The 16,130-nt window shown below is 39.6% G+C and overlaps 1 protein-coding gene across 2 annotated transcripts in view; it reads left to right on the plus strand.

Moving 5' to 3' along the window:
* Positions 1 to 16,130, plus strand: part of gig (tuberin) — a 619,250-nt gene that overhangs the window by 11,800 nt on the left and 591,320 nt on the right. For both annotated transcript variants that reach the window (XM_067150053.2, XM_067150054.2), the window contains exon 4: positions 11,389 to 11,579. In XM_067150053.2, the coding sequence (XP_067006154.2) occupies positions 11,389 to 11,579 (191 nt within the window). The remainder of the gene's footprint in view (positions 1 to 11,388; positions 11,580 to 16,130) is intronic.

The following is a 16,130-nucleotide window of genomic DNA, read 5'->3' on the forward strand; positions in this document are numbered from 1 at the left end:
AATTCTTGAACAGCGTAACTATGGTAATGTAATTGCAGAAGATTACTTGACCATTGATCTAGAAGATGAGACAGAGATGGTGTTAGAAAACATCAAAGAGGTTGTCACCCATCACCTCCAAGAAAAGAAAACAGAAATTGATGGCGATGATGACTAGAATGAAGATGATGAAGATGATGTTTCTGTATAATGAAATCAGTACAGGCGGGAGACTCCATGGTGCCCATCTGAAGCCCTATTAAGATTAGATTAAGAAGACCTTCTGGAGCACTGACATTGATCCAAGTACGTGGTATATCATTGCAGAAGACTGCACTCGCTGTCGCACAACTACTGCAGCTGCTGTTGCACAATTTGAGCGTGAACATCATAGACAGGAAACAGGAAAAATGTCAGAGGTGTAAACAAGCTGGCTCAATCACGACCTCCTCCCTCTATAAAGTCGAACCAATGTGGTTGTATGGTTGCAGGTTTCATGCCAGAATTGGTCTCTTTAACCATCAAAGGCATCTACGTCGGTCAGTTCAAGGATTGGAAGAATTGCAGGAAAAATACGAATACTTGCATACGAGTATCAGACTATGATAATATAATAAGTCCTTGCCATTCCTTACCTACCACTTTTAAAAGTACATACCTGTTTTCACACTCAACAATTGTAAACCCATCTCATAGACTGTTTATATTTTCCATTGATCATAATTTTTCCTTAAAAATGTCTCCATGCTTCTCTTGTATGTATGTTGGATATTCAGCCCGAAGGCTGGTTAGATCCTAAACAGGTTCATCATTAGCTGTCATAGATGGCCTAGGTGTCACTGAAGAGGCGTACTAGGGAAATGAGGAGTGAGGTAGTTTCCCGTTGCTTTCCTCACTGCGCCAGAAGTTGCTATTGCACATCAGTCTGCCAAGCCCACTGAAATGCGTGCACCAACCGACCGTATGAGCGACATTTTCACACCATTCATAGCAGGGACTAGCTGCATAAGGAATGGCAATGCGTCACTCATACCTCGGCCACTTTCATATTGTCAAAGCCAAGTATAAGACTGAGACTGGTCAATGAAAGTAAGTTTTATTGTAGCCCATACCAGAAGACCTAGTGCACTATAAACACTACCACTTGCCAGCAAAGGCATATGCTTCTCTTATCCACCATATAATTCTAATAGTCCTACTTTTACAACATTACTTTCTACCTCATTTATTTTTAACTATTGACGAAAACAAGAACAGCTTCATGATCACTTACACCATCTATCACTTCAGTTACTGTATACAGTTCATTTGGTTTTATCAGCACCACGTCTAGAATATTTTTCCCTCCAGTTGGTTCCATCACTTTCTGATGCAATTGTCCTTCCCATATTAACTTGTAACTTGTTCACCATTTGTTGGTCATGCTTTCTGTCATTTTCATTCCTTTTCCCCACATAGCTGATTATCTTATCAATAAATTCTGCATCATCATCAGCACCAGCTTTGCCAGATCTGTAAACCCCCAAAAACATAAAGTTGCCTATTATCTTTAGAGATAAGTTTTACACCTAGAATTTGATATTCCTCATCTTTAACTTCTTCATAGCTTACAGATTATTCTTTCACCAGTATGAATACTACCCCTTGTATTGTTCCTAACATATCTCTATGATAAACACTCCATTTCCTTGAGCCCACCCAGATAAGGCTGTAGCACTCTGAGCTATGAATCTTCTTAATGACAATGCAATGTCACTTTTCAGAAAAATCCTCAAAATCATTGGACCGGACCATGAAAAGAAAAAAAAAACATTCTCCATGAGCCAACAGATAGCAGTTATTCCGATAGTTATACTGAAGCTGTGCTGCCCAGAGACTCTTTTCCTCATGTCATATCTTCTGTCTCCCTCACACTAGACTATGTTATAGACTAAAGTACAGGTTAATTTGTTGTACTCTATGTGCTTTTACTTCATAGAGTCAGTCACAAGATTACCCGTTTCAGCTGGGATGGAAAGAGCAGGACGGTCATTGACTATGCCATTACAGATGAAGTAAGAAGTAGACTTGTGACTGATGTCAAGGTGATTCCAAATGGGAACCTCAATAGCGACCACCAGTTATTAGTTGCAGATCTGAAAGACATTAATGTACCAAAGATAACAACCAGGAAATTGCCTAAGATTAAGGCGTGGAAACTACAACAGATCGGAAAAAGGACTGAATATCAGGACTGTATAAGAGGACAACTGCCTACAGAAGTGGAGAGTGGTGAGGTAGAGTGGACAAGATTTAAAAACACTTTGATAAAAGAAGCAGTAGAGGTTTGCGGGAAGACAAGTGCGAGAGTAAGGGCAAAAGAGACACCTTGGCGGAATGAAATAGTAAGATCCTCAATAAAGGAAAGGAACATAGCCTGAAAAAAATGAGATAGAGAGAAATCCAAGCCAGAACAGGTAAGGGACGAGGGGAAGATCAGAGACCTCGAGCAAGTTTACCAGGGCAAGAGATTGAGGGTTAAAAGAGTAGTAGAAGAGGAGAAGATAAAGTGCTGGGAGGAATTTACTCAAAAACTGAAGGAAGACAGCAGAGGCAATATAAAACTATTGTTCAGAGTGATCAAAAACAAAAGGAATTCTGTTGAAAACATCAAAGCAATTGAGGATCCTAATGGAAACCTGGCCAGGAAAGAAGAGGACATCAGAGAGGTTCTGAGGAATCATTTTGATCACCTATTGAACAGGACAGAAGCAGATCATAGAACAAAAGAACCAGCTGTGAAACCTGCACAGCGGAACTTCTCATTACATGGGCGGAAACAGAAGCAGCCTTTAAGAAGATACCGCAAGGGAAATCCCCAGGAATCGATGAAGTCAGCACGGACATGATTAAAGCAGTAGGAGTCCAGGGTTTACAGTGGCTACACAGTGTGCTCAGTGCAGTTTGGAAAGATGGCAAGATACCTAGTAATTGGAGCAAGGGTGTCATTATCCCCCTGTTTAAGAAAGTGAATTGCTGAAAATGCTCCAACTACTGGGGAATAACACTCCTTTCTCATGGGCTTAAGATTCTTGAGAAAATCTTAGAGAGCAGATTGCGAGTCATTTTAGATCTGCAGTTTGAAGAACAGTATGGCTTCAGGCCTAACAGGTCCACAACAGACCTAATCTTCAGTGTTCGTATGTCAATGGAAAAATGTTGGGAAAGAGGCAAAGATCTGTTTATGGTTTTCGTTGATGAGAAGGCATATGACAGCATTACAAGAGAGAAGATATAGGAATGCCTGAGAAAAAGAAATGTGCCAGAGGGACTGGGGAGGAAAGTGTGAGAACTGTACCAGCTGCGTGCGATTGGGTGACGGACATTAATTCTGGTTCAAGACCGAAAGTGGAGTCCAGCAAGGCAGTGCACTATCCCCATTATTGTTAATCACCATCATGGATGACATAATGAAGAACACCAAGAAAACCTCTGCTGATGATGTCATTATCTGGGGAGAAACTGAGGAACAAGTACAGTCAGGACTCAATGAATGGAAGGTTAAGTTCCAGGAATTCAATCTGAAGATAAGCGAACTCAAAACAGTAGTGATGGCAATAAACAGAGAAGGACGACCAGCGAACATCATGCTTGGAAACCATCCACTAGAAAGTGTGGAAAGCTTTACATACCTCGGCAGTGTATTATCTCAAGATACACTAGCCACAAAGGAGGTGGCAAATAAAGTGCACTTTTACCAGCAAGTACAAACACTCCTCTGGGATCCCAAAGTACCAACAAAATCAAAGCTGGTGATGTTCAGTCAGTACTTCATACCAATCTTAACCTATGATATTGAAACCTGCAGCCTCACTAAGAAAGACTCATCAAGGTTGCAGGCATCTGAGATGAAGTTCCTTAGGTCCACAATTCAGAAAACAAACTGGACAAGTTAAGAAGTGATGTGGTTAAGAAGGAAGCAGGGATTGTTACATCATTGTTAGATCAGTTCAGCATGAAATGAGGATGGAGCCAAAAAGGACAGCATATGTTAACTTGGAGAAACATGTGGCAGGGAAACGGATGTTGGGAAGACCAAGAACTCACTTGATGGACATCGTAAAAATGGACATTGCAGATCGAGGAAGGACACTGGAGGACGTCATTAACAAGAGAACGTATCTCAATAAGACAGAATGGAGGAGGCTCGCCAACAGTACCCAGGAAACTGGAATTGTAAAATGATGATGATATAATTTTGTTAATGCACTGTTCATTATAACCAACTAAATCAGTATCAGCATTACCCTTCTAGGTCTGTAACTTCTCAAAAACATGAAGTTGCTTAATATCTTTAGAAATAATCCTTACTGCAAACAAAAAATTTTCTTAACTTTTTCATAGCTTAAAAATTCATCTTTCACCAGTATGGATATCCCCCCACCTCTTCCTTTCAGTTCTGTCCTTTCTCTTCAGTTAATACTCCAGTTCCGGGAGAAAAATTCTGCATCCGTAATATCACTTTTCAACCTTGATTCAACACCTGTTACAGTATTCAGTAAATACTGTATATAAATTACTGAATTCTATTATTTTCCTTACAATACTTCTACAGCTGGTACAGTGCCATCGTTACTTGACATCCAGCTTCCTGTACTCTTGTCACTTCTTCTTCATGGGGCCTCTAAATATTGGTTCCTAATTAGCGTCTTCCTCTAAGATCTTTTGCTACTATGTTTTTCCTTCATTCCCACTTAGATATACCTGCTCCCATCACAAAGCTGCAGGTTGTTCTTATTGGGTCTTCTTGGATTTTTTCTCTCCCTTCACCTGGTAGTCCTAGAGTGGAGACTCTGATTCTACTCAGCGCCTCACATTTGTAAAGTATGTGTTAAGCTGATTCCTCTGCTTCATTGCATATCCTAAATGTATTATCTCTTATTACTCCAATTCTACGCAGGTGTTTTTTCAGATGGCAGTGTTCCTGTCAACAGTCCTACTAGCCATCTTTCTCTGCTGAGTTTCAACAGTTCTTTAGTATTCTTCTTGTTTGGTCCTTTTATCAGTTCCTTTGCAAGCCTTCATCCTGAAGTATTTTTCCAGTTCTGGTTTTTTTTTCTTTTTTGTATACCCATTTTCCTATGTAGTGTTGGGCTTGTCCATAGGAAATCTCGCATACAGGTTCTGGGCCTACAAAATGTGTTTCTGTCCCTTTCCTGGCCAGTTTATCTGCCTTTTCATTTCCTTCTATACCTGCATGCCCTGGTACCCATATTATTTTGACAATGTTGAACTTTGAGAGTTTCAGGAGAAGTGAATGGTAATACTAGTCAATTCTGGATATTATCCAGACTGCTTCTAGCGCCTTAATGACCGCTTGGCTGTCCGTAAAAATGAAAATATTCTTATTCCTATAATTCATTTTCAGATTTTCTTCAAGGCATGTTGTGATAGCTATCATTTCCGCTTGAAAGACTGTAGTGTGTTTGCCCAGGTTCATCTGGCTTGATCTCTCAGGTCTTCCCCCGTTGATCCCTCCTCCTGTGCCATCCCCAGTCTTTGAGCCATCAATCCACCACACTATATCTTCTTTTTCAATATTCCACTTGTTGATATCCCAGTCTTCTTTTTTTATTATCTGGGTCTCAAATGGTTTTTCAAAGTTGTACTTTGGTATCATATGATCAGAAGGTATGTGTAAAATTTCCTCTGTTATTACTCTGTTAATTTTACAGTGTCCTAGATTGGGTCTTTGTGCATTCCAGCACTGTGATTGTGCCATTCTATATGAACTCATTCTAGCCTGTCTTTATATGAAATTGCATAGTGATGGGAGGTCTAGTAAAGTATTCAAGGCTTCTGTCGATGTAGTTCTCATAGCCCCAGTTATGGCTATGCATGCCATTCTCTGTAGGCTATCCAATCTACTACTGACTTTTCCTTGGCTTACTTTCTGCCACTAGGTGATTGCAGCATAGGCCATCAACGGTCTAATGATCATTGTATATATATCCACATTACCACTGATGGTCTTAGGCTCCATGTCTTCCCGATGGCTCTTTTACATGCATAAAGAAAGTTCTTGGCCTGGGTTATGTTCCTTTCTACATGTGGATTCCAGGGTAGATTTTTATCTAACACTACACCTAGGTGTAGTGACTGTTCTTCCATATATATATCTTGCCCAAAGAGCTTCAGTGATCTTTTTACCGCTAATTTCCTCCCTCTTGTAAGAGGGACCAGAGTTATCTTGTTCGGGTTGACTGATAGTTGTTCTTTCCGACACCAATTCTCCACAAGGTTAAGTGATCTTTGCATGAGATCCTGGATAACACTAATCACCTTACCTCGCACCACAATCACTAGGTCATCTGCATATCCTTGTGTATAAAAACCTTGTTCGTTGAGCATAGCTATGATTTTGTTCACCACGAGGTTCCACAGCAGAGGAGAAAGAGCTCCTCACTGAGCACAGCCTCAGGTGACCCTAACCGTAAGCGGTTCTTCAAACAGGGTTGTTTTTATCTTCCTCCGTCTAACATCGATTTAATCCATTTGATGATGGTTTTACTCACCTTGCTCTTTCCCAATGCTTTGATCATAGTGTTATAGGTTGTATTGCTGAAGGCTCCTTCTATATCTAGAAAATGCCGCCAGTGCATTTTCTTTATATTCTTAGCTTTCCTCTAGTTTACAAACCAACTGGTGGAGTGCTACTTCAGTGGATCTGCCAGATCTATATACAAACTGATTTTCATGTAATGTTGAGTTCATTTGCACTGTTCTTCTGATATATTTATCCAGAATTTTCTCCATTGCTTTCAGCATGAAGGAGGTTAAACATAATGGTCTGTATGCTTTGGCTTGGGCATAATTTGCCCTTCCAGGCTTAGGTATGAATATTGCTTTAGCTTCAGACCATGATTTCGGCACGCACCCTAAAGCTAGACTAGTTCTGAAAGGGTCCGTCAGGGCATTGACGAGTATCTCCCGCCCTTTATGTAGGAGTATCAGAAGTATCTCATCTGGCACCGGAGCCTTTATAGGATGAATCGTGTCGATTGCCCATTTTACATGGTTATGTTTTATTATTCTGTTGGCAAAGTTCCAGTTTGCTCTTCGAGCTCCGGTCTCTGTTCCAACCGTTTCTTCTTCTATCATCTCCTCAGCCTCAGGAAAGTGACACGCCATTAGTATCTCCAGCGTGTTCCTCCCCACCTGAGTAAATGACCCATCTGGTTTCTCCAGTGTCCCCACTTGATTTATATGGGTTGCTTTCAGAACCTTGTGGAGCCTTGCTATTTCAGTGTGTGATTCCACTTTCTCATAGAACAGTTTCCAAGATTTTCTTTTTGCTTTCCGTATCTCTAGGTTATACTTCGTGAGTTTCCTATGATGTACGTCTCACATACCATTTCTAGATGATATTCTATACAACATCCTAACCTCTTTTTTTTCATTTTATACAACATCCTAACCTCTTTTTTTTCATTTTGGCTAGTTTGTTGTTCCACCACCTTACATTTTTGGTGTTTTTCTTTTCTTTTAGAGGACAGTTTTCTTGGAATGAGTCTATAATGGCCTCTTCTAATAGTTCCACTGCCTCACCCAATTCTTTCTGTCCTCTCACGTTAGTTGGAATTTTTTGTACAGCCTTCCCTAGAACTTCTCTTATCTGTCCCATTTAGTTCTTTTTGGATCTCTGTTACATCTCAATCCCACATAGTCTTGCACGTATTGCAAATTGAATGTGCTGGTGGTCTGCCAATGATTGTTTCTCCAGCACCTTCCAGTCTTTAATAAAGTTTGCAATATGCGTAGTGTAATATCTGTTACCTCCCTACGATTTTTATTTATAAATATAGGCTTGTTTCCTAGGTTTAATATCGTCAACTCAGTTTCAATAATAAAGTCTAGTAAAGACTCACCTCTTGCATTGCAGTTCATGCTGCCCCATGCTGTGTGATGTGAATTTGCATCTGCTCCAAGGACTAGGTGTTTGGCTTTCCTCTTTGCGTTGCAAATTAGGTTCTCAACTTCTTACGATGGGGGAAGATTAGTTGATTCATATGGGAGGTATGCAGAGCCTATGGTTATTTCTCTGGGTCCCTCCCAATTTCCAAGTTTAATCTTGGCTACGGTTAAGTCCCGTGAACAGTGTTCCTGCAACATATGACATTTTCATTTCCCGTTCACAAGAAGACATGTTCTGGGTATTTCTTATGCTGTATCGTACATCAGCTTACCTCCAGAGTCTGCCAGTCCTGCTACTCTGCCCTTGATTACCCATGGCTCTTTAATAAGAGCCACGTCAATAGGCTTGAACTTCCTGGCAAAATTGGCCACAGCTGCTTTTTTATGCCGAAGATTGGCCTGAAGGACCTTCAGCTCCATTTTTATCAACATTGGGTTTCGTTTTTTCCCTGATGACTTGAAACTTCGTCTGCTCAAGTCTGAGCTTAGCCTTAAGGCTTCTCTTTTTGAGCTCTTCAAAGTCTCTTTCACCAAAGGCTAAAATGACTGTCCTTCCTGTCTTATTGATTGAAGTGGCCTTCAGCACTTTCCACTCTTGTGTTGGAAGTTTGGTATCGTGATTGATTCTGACAGCAGTTTGCTCTACTGGAGCTTCTGTTGCCATTCACTGCTCCTTAGTCCACCCCATGTCCCTAAATGTACCTCGCTATAATCCTTCTAAATAAATCCACTAACTTACATGTACTCATGTGGTTCATATGAAAGCCGTCTGAGTGCAGATCCTTATCTCCTAACCACCTGTTTGAATCTACAGATCTCGTTTCCAGTTTCCCACTTACCCACTCCATAGTCTCATTGAAATCCTTGATCACTCTCTAAACAGTATCCCACCTACACTGTATCCCACTGATAACAGCTCTGGTCCCATAAACTTCTCCTGTGCTACCATGACCTGATATCACACACATCCTCGTCTGTGTTGGTGCCTATTCCTGCTTGTCTCATGTTGTTGGGCCAACGTGAAAAACTACCTCTTTGTCCTTACTCTCCTTCTCCCCTTCTACTATTCCCTCTCTTATGTGATATTTTATTTGTACGGTAATCTATGGACAGCGTTGACATAATCCACCAGATCTTCCATCTCTCAAACTTATTCCCTTTTCTTTGCACCCCTTCCAGATGGCCTTAAGTCTTTGACTTCTCCTTTGTCGTTCTTCAACTGAGATGTTCCAAAGTCTTTGACTTCTCCTTTGTCGCTCTTCAACTGAGATGTTCCATGACTTGATGAGTTTCTCTGGTGTATCCCTCATTCATGCCATTTTCTTCCTGAAGGTTGTTCTTACCTGTATATCTCTCTTCTGGATCCCACTTCTCCAAGTCCTTGTGAACCTCCTTTAGCCATAAAGGTTGTGGCGATAAAATGATGGTCTTCTTTTTCTTACAGTAGTTTTTATCTTCTCAACTTTGTTTCATAAAATTGATCAACTAAGAGGTGTGAAGAGTAACTAAATAATGAATGGTTGTTGATGTGAACAAATGACATCTGTTTTATAGGTTGTAATGTCATTGCAATTACCAGTTCCTAGAAATCATTCTCTTCAAAATGATGAAAGAGTTTGATACTATGGTAAATGTGCATGTACAATAAAAATCTGTAATTACCCACTTTTTCCAGACTCCTTCCTTTCCTTTTCCCTGCCAAACCCTTTGTTGTTTAATCCTCTCACTTTGGATCTGAAGCTATCACATAATTTAATGTTGTTTGTTTTACTTCTCACTTCTGTTTGTTTTACTTCCCACTAACTATCATGATTTTCAGAGACATTGAAGTGCTGGGGTTTTCTCCAGGAGTTCTTTTATATGCCAGTAAGTACACGGACATAAAGCTGGCAAATTTGAGCACCTTCAAATACCACCGGACTGAGCCAGGATCAAACAGGTGTCAACTTCGGTTTAGAAGGCCAGCATTTCTACTGTCTGAGCCACTCACCCTTGCATTTTCTATTACAGTATCCAATGATTAAGGTTTATCTTTCATTTTCCTACTTTTTTTTATTGTACGTGCATATTTACCAACACCACGAACCTACTGAGAGGTGATACTTCCACATGGCGCGTCGCAGGTGGCGGATAGGGGGGTCCTAACCGGCTTGCCGATGGACTTGAGGGAAATAAAATACCTCTCGCGGACCAAACACACTACCCCCTGTGGGTGGGGGACGCAGATGAAGAATACACCCATGGTATCCCCAGCCTGTCGTAAGAGGTGACTAAAAGGAGCCCATGGGGCCCTTAGCCAAGTTCTGGCATTGCTTCCACTTACTTGTGCCAGGCTCCTCACTTTTTGATTTGTACCATCATGCGGAAAATACCATGGGTTGCCTGTACTTGCGAGTAGTACCACTAAATTAGGTATGAAATAGGTTTGTGATTAGTAGCAGTAAAGAGGCTGCCCTGGGGGTTTCCAGTACTCGTGCGTCGTACCCATCTAAGCAACACCGCGGGTCTGGGTGTAGCCTGTGAGTTGTACCACTATATGAGCAACACCGTGGGTCTGCGTTGCCTGTGATTGGTACCCTCTGTGAGAGGAACACCTTGGGAATACCGGTGCCCGTGACTAGTACACCTAGGTGAGGAACCTCATTGGTTTGCTTTGGCTATGAGTGGCGCCATTGTGTGAGAAACACCATAGGTCTGTGTTACCTGTACGAAGTGCAATACTTGTTAGTACCATCTTGTGTGGAACACTATGAGTCTTCGCTACTTTTGATTAGTACACCAACATGACAAATACAATGGTCTACTTTACTCACGACATGTACCATTCTGTGGGGCCTTAGACGTGGATTTTGCACCCCTTTAGACATCAAGCATCATTGTGCTTTATAAGTGGTCCCTTGGTCAGTAATACTATTATTTACAATCTTTTTTTGAGCCTGATCCACTGTTTTTTGTTTGTTTGTTTGTTTGTTTGTTTGTTTGTTTTTTGTTGGGTTCATGTCCATCCATTCATTCTTCATAACATTTTTTAATTTTATTTTGGTCAGTGGATGAATTTGAACTTTTTGTTACTTCATTTCGTACCATTAGGGGCCGATGACCTCAATGTTAGGCCCCTTTAAACAACAAGCATCATCATCATCATCATCATGTTTACCAACAGATCAGAACTCAGTTACTACCCAAATGTCATGAGCTGTGAGTTAAACGGTCACCTGAATAAGGTTTAATATCTCAGTTTCTTATTTTGTTGAAACTGTTCAATTTTAAAAGAAGTAGAAAGCCATATTAAGCTGTATTACTTAAATAAAATTCAATATTCTTACAGCCAGCCAATACTTTTATGCTTAAATAAATAATAAGTCAAAAATAGTATTGATTGGCAATAAGATTATTAACTTTCATTTGTTTAATTTTAGCAATGATTTGTTCTTAAAATTGTCTGTTCTCTTTTAGAATGCAATAGAGAAGTTGTGGATCTGTTTACAAGACCTTTTTCATCGTGATATTCCCAAGGAACACAGACATCTTGCTTTTTCCTTCTTCCGCTGCTTGATTCAGGGACAGTATGAGAAATTGGGGCTAATGAGGGTACATTTCTTCAGACTGGTAAAGGAACATGATGTGCCTGAAGATGTTGGTCCGAGGTTAGTACAAATCATTTTTTCTATTTGTCGTTTAGATATTGAAGTTGCAATTTCATTTTAAGACACTTTTACCGAATAACTTGAATGAAAATGTTCTTTTCATCTTCAGCCTGCCATATACAGTAACTTGATTACCCACTTTATAAAGTAGTTTCATCCTCAGCCTATTAACATTGCTCTGTGCAGTTTTAGGTTTCTTGACAGTGTTATGTAGTAACAAGGCAACAAAACTGTACAATAAGTCCATCAACTGATTAGTTGGAAACTTTAATTTCCGGGTAGCAGCTCATCAACAGTGATAAAGTGAAAAATTTCCACTCTGTTAAACACAGTAATATAAACAAAAAGTTGAGGCATAAATCATATCTTGTGCATCACATGAACATAAACTGATTTTTAAGATGTCAGAAATACGACATATAGGAAGATATATACAAGTATGGTATTATATACAGATGAGTTTACGGATGGAAAAATTGTTGTACTGGAAAAGAAAAGCAGTTTAAATACTGTGCATATGAGTTTTGTTGAGCACTTGCTTCACGTAGAAGTAAGGACTGGGCAGGTTCAAGAGTGCTGCTTCTGTGTTCATTTCTGCAGTATTGCTAACAAAAGAGAGTGAAACAAATGATGAAAAGTAGTTAATAGACTCAGTCTGAACAATGTTCACTTCATATGTGCATGTTTACTTAATGCAGGGTCTTTCATATAAACTAAGAACGCCAAGCGGCGTTTTTACTCTCCGATGCCTAAGCTGCAGTATTGGAGGCGTGTGCATAGTTCTTGACCTTGCAAGTAGCCTGTGCGTTTTCGACCTGGGAAGCATCAGTCTCCAGTCTGAATCTCAGCTGTTAACATGGTGAGACAGTTATCATTGCAACACCATATTTTCATACGTAAAAGTTATTTTAAATGTGAGTTGACTCGACGGGTACGCAGTGCATTTGTTCAGCAATTTTCTGGTGAAATGCCATCATCACGAGCACAGATTCATGAAATTGTAAATTAATTTGGAACTGCTCGCTCAGTGCTCAATAACAAACATGTGCGCACACAATCAGTTTTCTTCTTTGTGCAGAATTTTTAATATAAGCTATATCACATCCTGGTTAGCTCACTTGGTTAGCATGAATACTGATGATGCATCACATGAATGAGGCATATGTTCAGTTATGTGCTATCTGTGGAAAGCACTTCAAGGGAGATAGGGGTCTTCAAATTCATATTAGCAAAATGCATTTAAATAGATATACAAACTCTGTCATTCATCTTAATTCAACAGCTTATCATCAAGATACAGATAACAAGTAGTCACATATTTCAATTCCCTCAACATCAGGTGGGAAATCTGTCTATATGCTAACTAATTGTGATCAAAGTTATGTAAAGTCAGCTGAATATAATCCCCATGATAGTGACAATGATGTCTATGCAGGTATAGTCGAAGCTGCTTATGAGAGACACATCGGCTCAAAGCTACTTTGTTTCAATTCACCAAGCATATCACTAAAGCAAATTCTCAGAATTTTATACTGAGGAGCATGGGTGCTAATGTAATTTGATGGTTGATTAATACACATGTTCAGTACAGTATAATGTTATCAGTGTGTAATTACAGTATCCCACTCTCGTGCCATTTAAATAAAATAAAGACTGTGCATGAAATGAAAAATATACAGTCATCCTGTTCATCATCATCATCATAATTATTTCCACTTTCCCAGCTGACACCTGGTGGGGGAAGATATGGTTCTTCTCCACTTCGTCTTATCTCTCCACGATTCCTCATCCAATATTGTGTTCCAGTCCAGTTTCTATTGTCCTATGCTGTTCTTGATAGAGTTCATCCATCATAATCTTAGTCTTCCTTGTCCTCTCTTCCCTGTCATCAGTCTTTCCAGTCTTTGTCTTGTCAGTCTTTCATCCGCTTGGCATGTCCTAACCACCTCAATCTGTCTGTTTCAGTTTGTCATTTAGTTTTTGCATATTTAGCTCTTTCGGTAAGTTTTCATTTCTCACTCTATCCCTCCTTGTCTTGTACCATACTCCTCATGAATTTCATTTCTGCTGCCTGTACTCTACTCTCGTCTCTGAGTCATTGTCCAGGCTTCTGATGCATCTATCATTAGGGTAATATTCCTTGTACATTACTTCTTTAGCCTTCATTGGTACAATTTCATTCCATATTAATCTCCATACCTGGTGGTAAAAGGCACTCCCCAGTTGTATCCTTCTACTAATTTCTATATCTAATCTTTGATTTTCTGTCAGTTCACTCCCCAAGTATTTGAAATGTTCTACTATTTCCTTGTCTCCAGTTTTGCGCCACAAGTGTAGGTTGGTGACCACGGGACCCTTAGCTGAGTCCTGGCATGCTTCCACTTACTTGTGCCAGGCTCCTCACTTTTATATATCCTATCCTACCTCCGTCGGTCAACTCTTGTTCTTTTCTGATCCCGGCGGTATTAGGTTGTGAGGTCAACGGAGACTTTAATTTTCATTATTATTATGTACCCCACAGCAAGATGCAAGACCGCTACTTGGCAGTAAATTACATCTGCTGACAATGTGACTAGCACCATTGTCGTGCGTAGGCAAATGCGCGGGATTTCTGGCGATACGAATGATATACTTCCGTGCACTATTGACCGTATTATAGAGGTGAACAATTGCACGTTCAATATCATTCCTATCGTTTATTTCAAATGTGTTTTAATTTTTTTTATGTGCCAGGAGAATCTGCTGTAATCTAATTTCAAGTTCTCCAAAGGAAAAGATGGCTCTTGAAAATGAACCCAGAAAAGATAAAAAGTTATCGGTTTATGATCAGAATCAAGTACATTATGAACAGTAAAGTCAAGTGGTTTCTACTCCTTTTCCACTCCACCGCCGTTGATTCCCCCCCCCCCCCTCCCCCCCAAAGAAAGAAGGCATGTTTCTTTATGCTTAAAGGAGATTCCAAATACCAGTGTTCACATCTGTTACCTTCAGTTTTGAGATATAAGTTACCCCATAAAAAAAATTCAAGTTTTTCACTTCCTTTCAACCCCCCACCCCCCCATTAAGTGAATTTTTTTGGAAAAAATACTTGTTTCTTTATTAGTAAAGGATCTTCTGAATACCAATTATCACGACTGCAACATCTTCAGTTTTTGAGATCAGTATCGTAATAAAAAGAATTCAACCCCATTTTCAGTCATTTTACCCCCTAGCCAAGTGGTTTTTCCAAAAACAAAAAATACTTGTTTCTTTATTTTAATAGAGATAAAAAATACCATTTTTCACTTCTGCAACATGTTAAGTTTTTGAGATATACTATAAAAATGCTCATTTTAAAATTTCAGCCCCTTTTTAGTTCCCCTTAACTGGAGTTTCCGAAAACAAATGACCTATGTTTCTTTACATTTACAAACCAAACCCCATGGCACTACAGCCCTTGAAATGCCTTGGCCTACCAAGGACCGCTGCTCAGCCCAAGGGCCTGCAGATTACGAGGTGTCGTGTGGTCAGCACGGCGAATCCTCTCGGCCGTTATTCTTGGCATTCGAGGCCGGGCTTTACTTTTACAGGAGATTCGAAATACCAATTTTTATGTCTAACATTTTACGTTTCTGAGATATGCTGTAGATATAGTTTTTCAAAAAATTCACCCATTTGTGACTCCTGTTTAACCCCCATTAATTGGATTTTCCGAAAACAAAAACTTACATGTTTCTTTTATTTTTAAAGGAGATTCCAAATACCAATTTTCAGGTCTGTAATATCTACAGTTTCTGAGATATAAGTATCTTCATTAAAGGCATTCAAACCATTTTTCACCCTTTTTCTCCCCTCCTAGTGGGATTGTCGAAAAACAAAAAATAAGTGTTTCTGTATTTTTAAAGGAGATTCTAAATACCAATTTTTACATCTCTAAACTTTTAAAGTTATGAGATATATATACACTCATTTTAAAAATTAACCCCCCTTTTCACCCCCTTAGCGACAGAATATCCAAAAATCCTCCCTTAGTGAGCACCTACATTGTAATATAAATGTGTCCTCAAAATTTCATTTAGTTATGTCCAGTAGTTTTGGCTTGGCGATGATGAATCGGTCAGTCAGGACATGTTCTTTTATATATAGATTGATAACAGTGACATGAAGACAAAGGCAAGTGTTGAGCTTCGCAGTCTGATTTGAACTTTGTTGTGAAAAGTAGAGGCACACTTTATATGCCTTATCTCTGTAAACCGACATGCCGTATCACCTTAGAATACTGAAACTGCAATTGTTTTGTTATGTTTGTTTTTATTTTTCTGTGTTTGTCTTAACTAAATGACTGTGTCCCATATCTGGCTTGTCTCAGAAATGGCTTTGACTGTTATTAACGGTCAGACATTGACAGTTATGCCACTATGCTCTTTTGATCAGTTAAATATTAGCAAGCCAAAAATCATAACTTCTATAGACATCCAGTCAATGAATAAAGCTGGAAAGCAATGCCAGTTCTGTGGCTAACACAGTGGAACCTTGGATTGCGAGTATAATTAGTTCCGGCAACATGCTTGT

The sequence above is a fragment of the Anabrus simplex genome, chromosome 6 (assembly GCF_040414725.1).
Source record: "Anabrus simplex isolate iqAnaSimp1 chromosome 6, ASM4041472v1, whole genome shotgun sequence".
NCBI classification, from domain to species: Eukaryota; Metazoa; Arthropoda; class Insecta; order Orthoptera; family Tettigoniidae; genus Anabrus; species Anabrus simplex.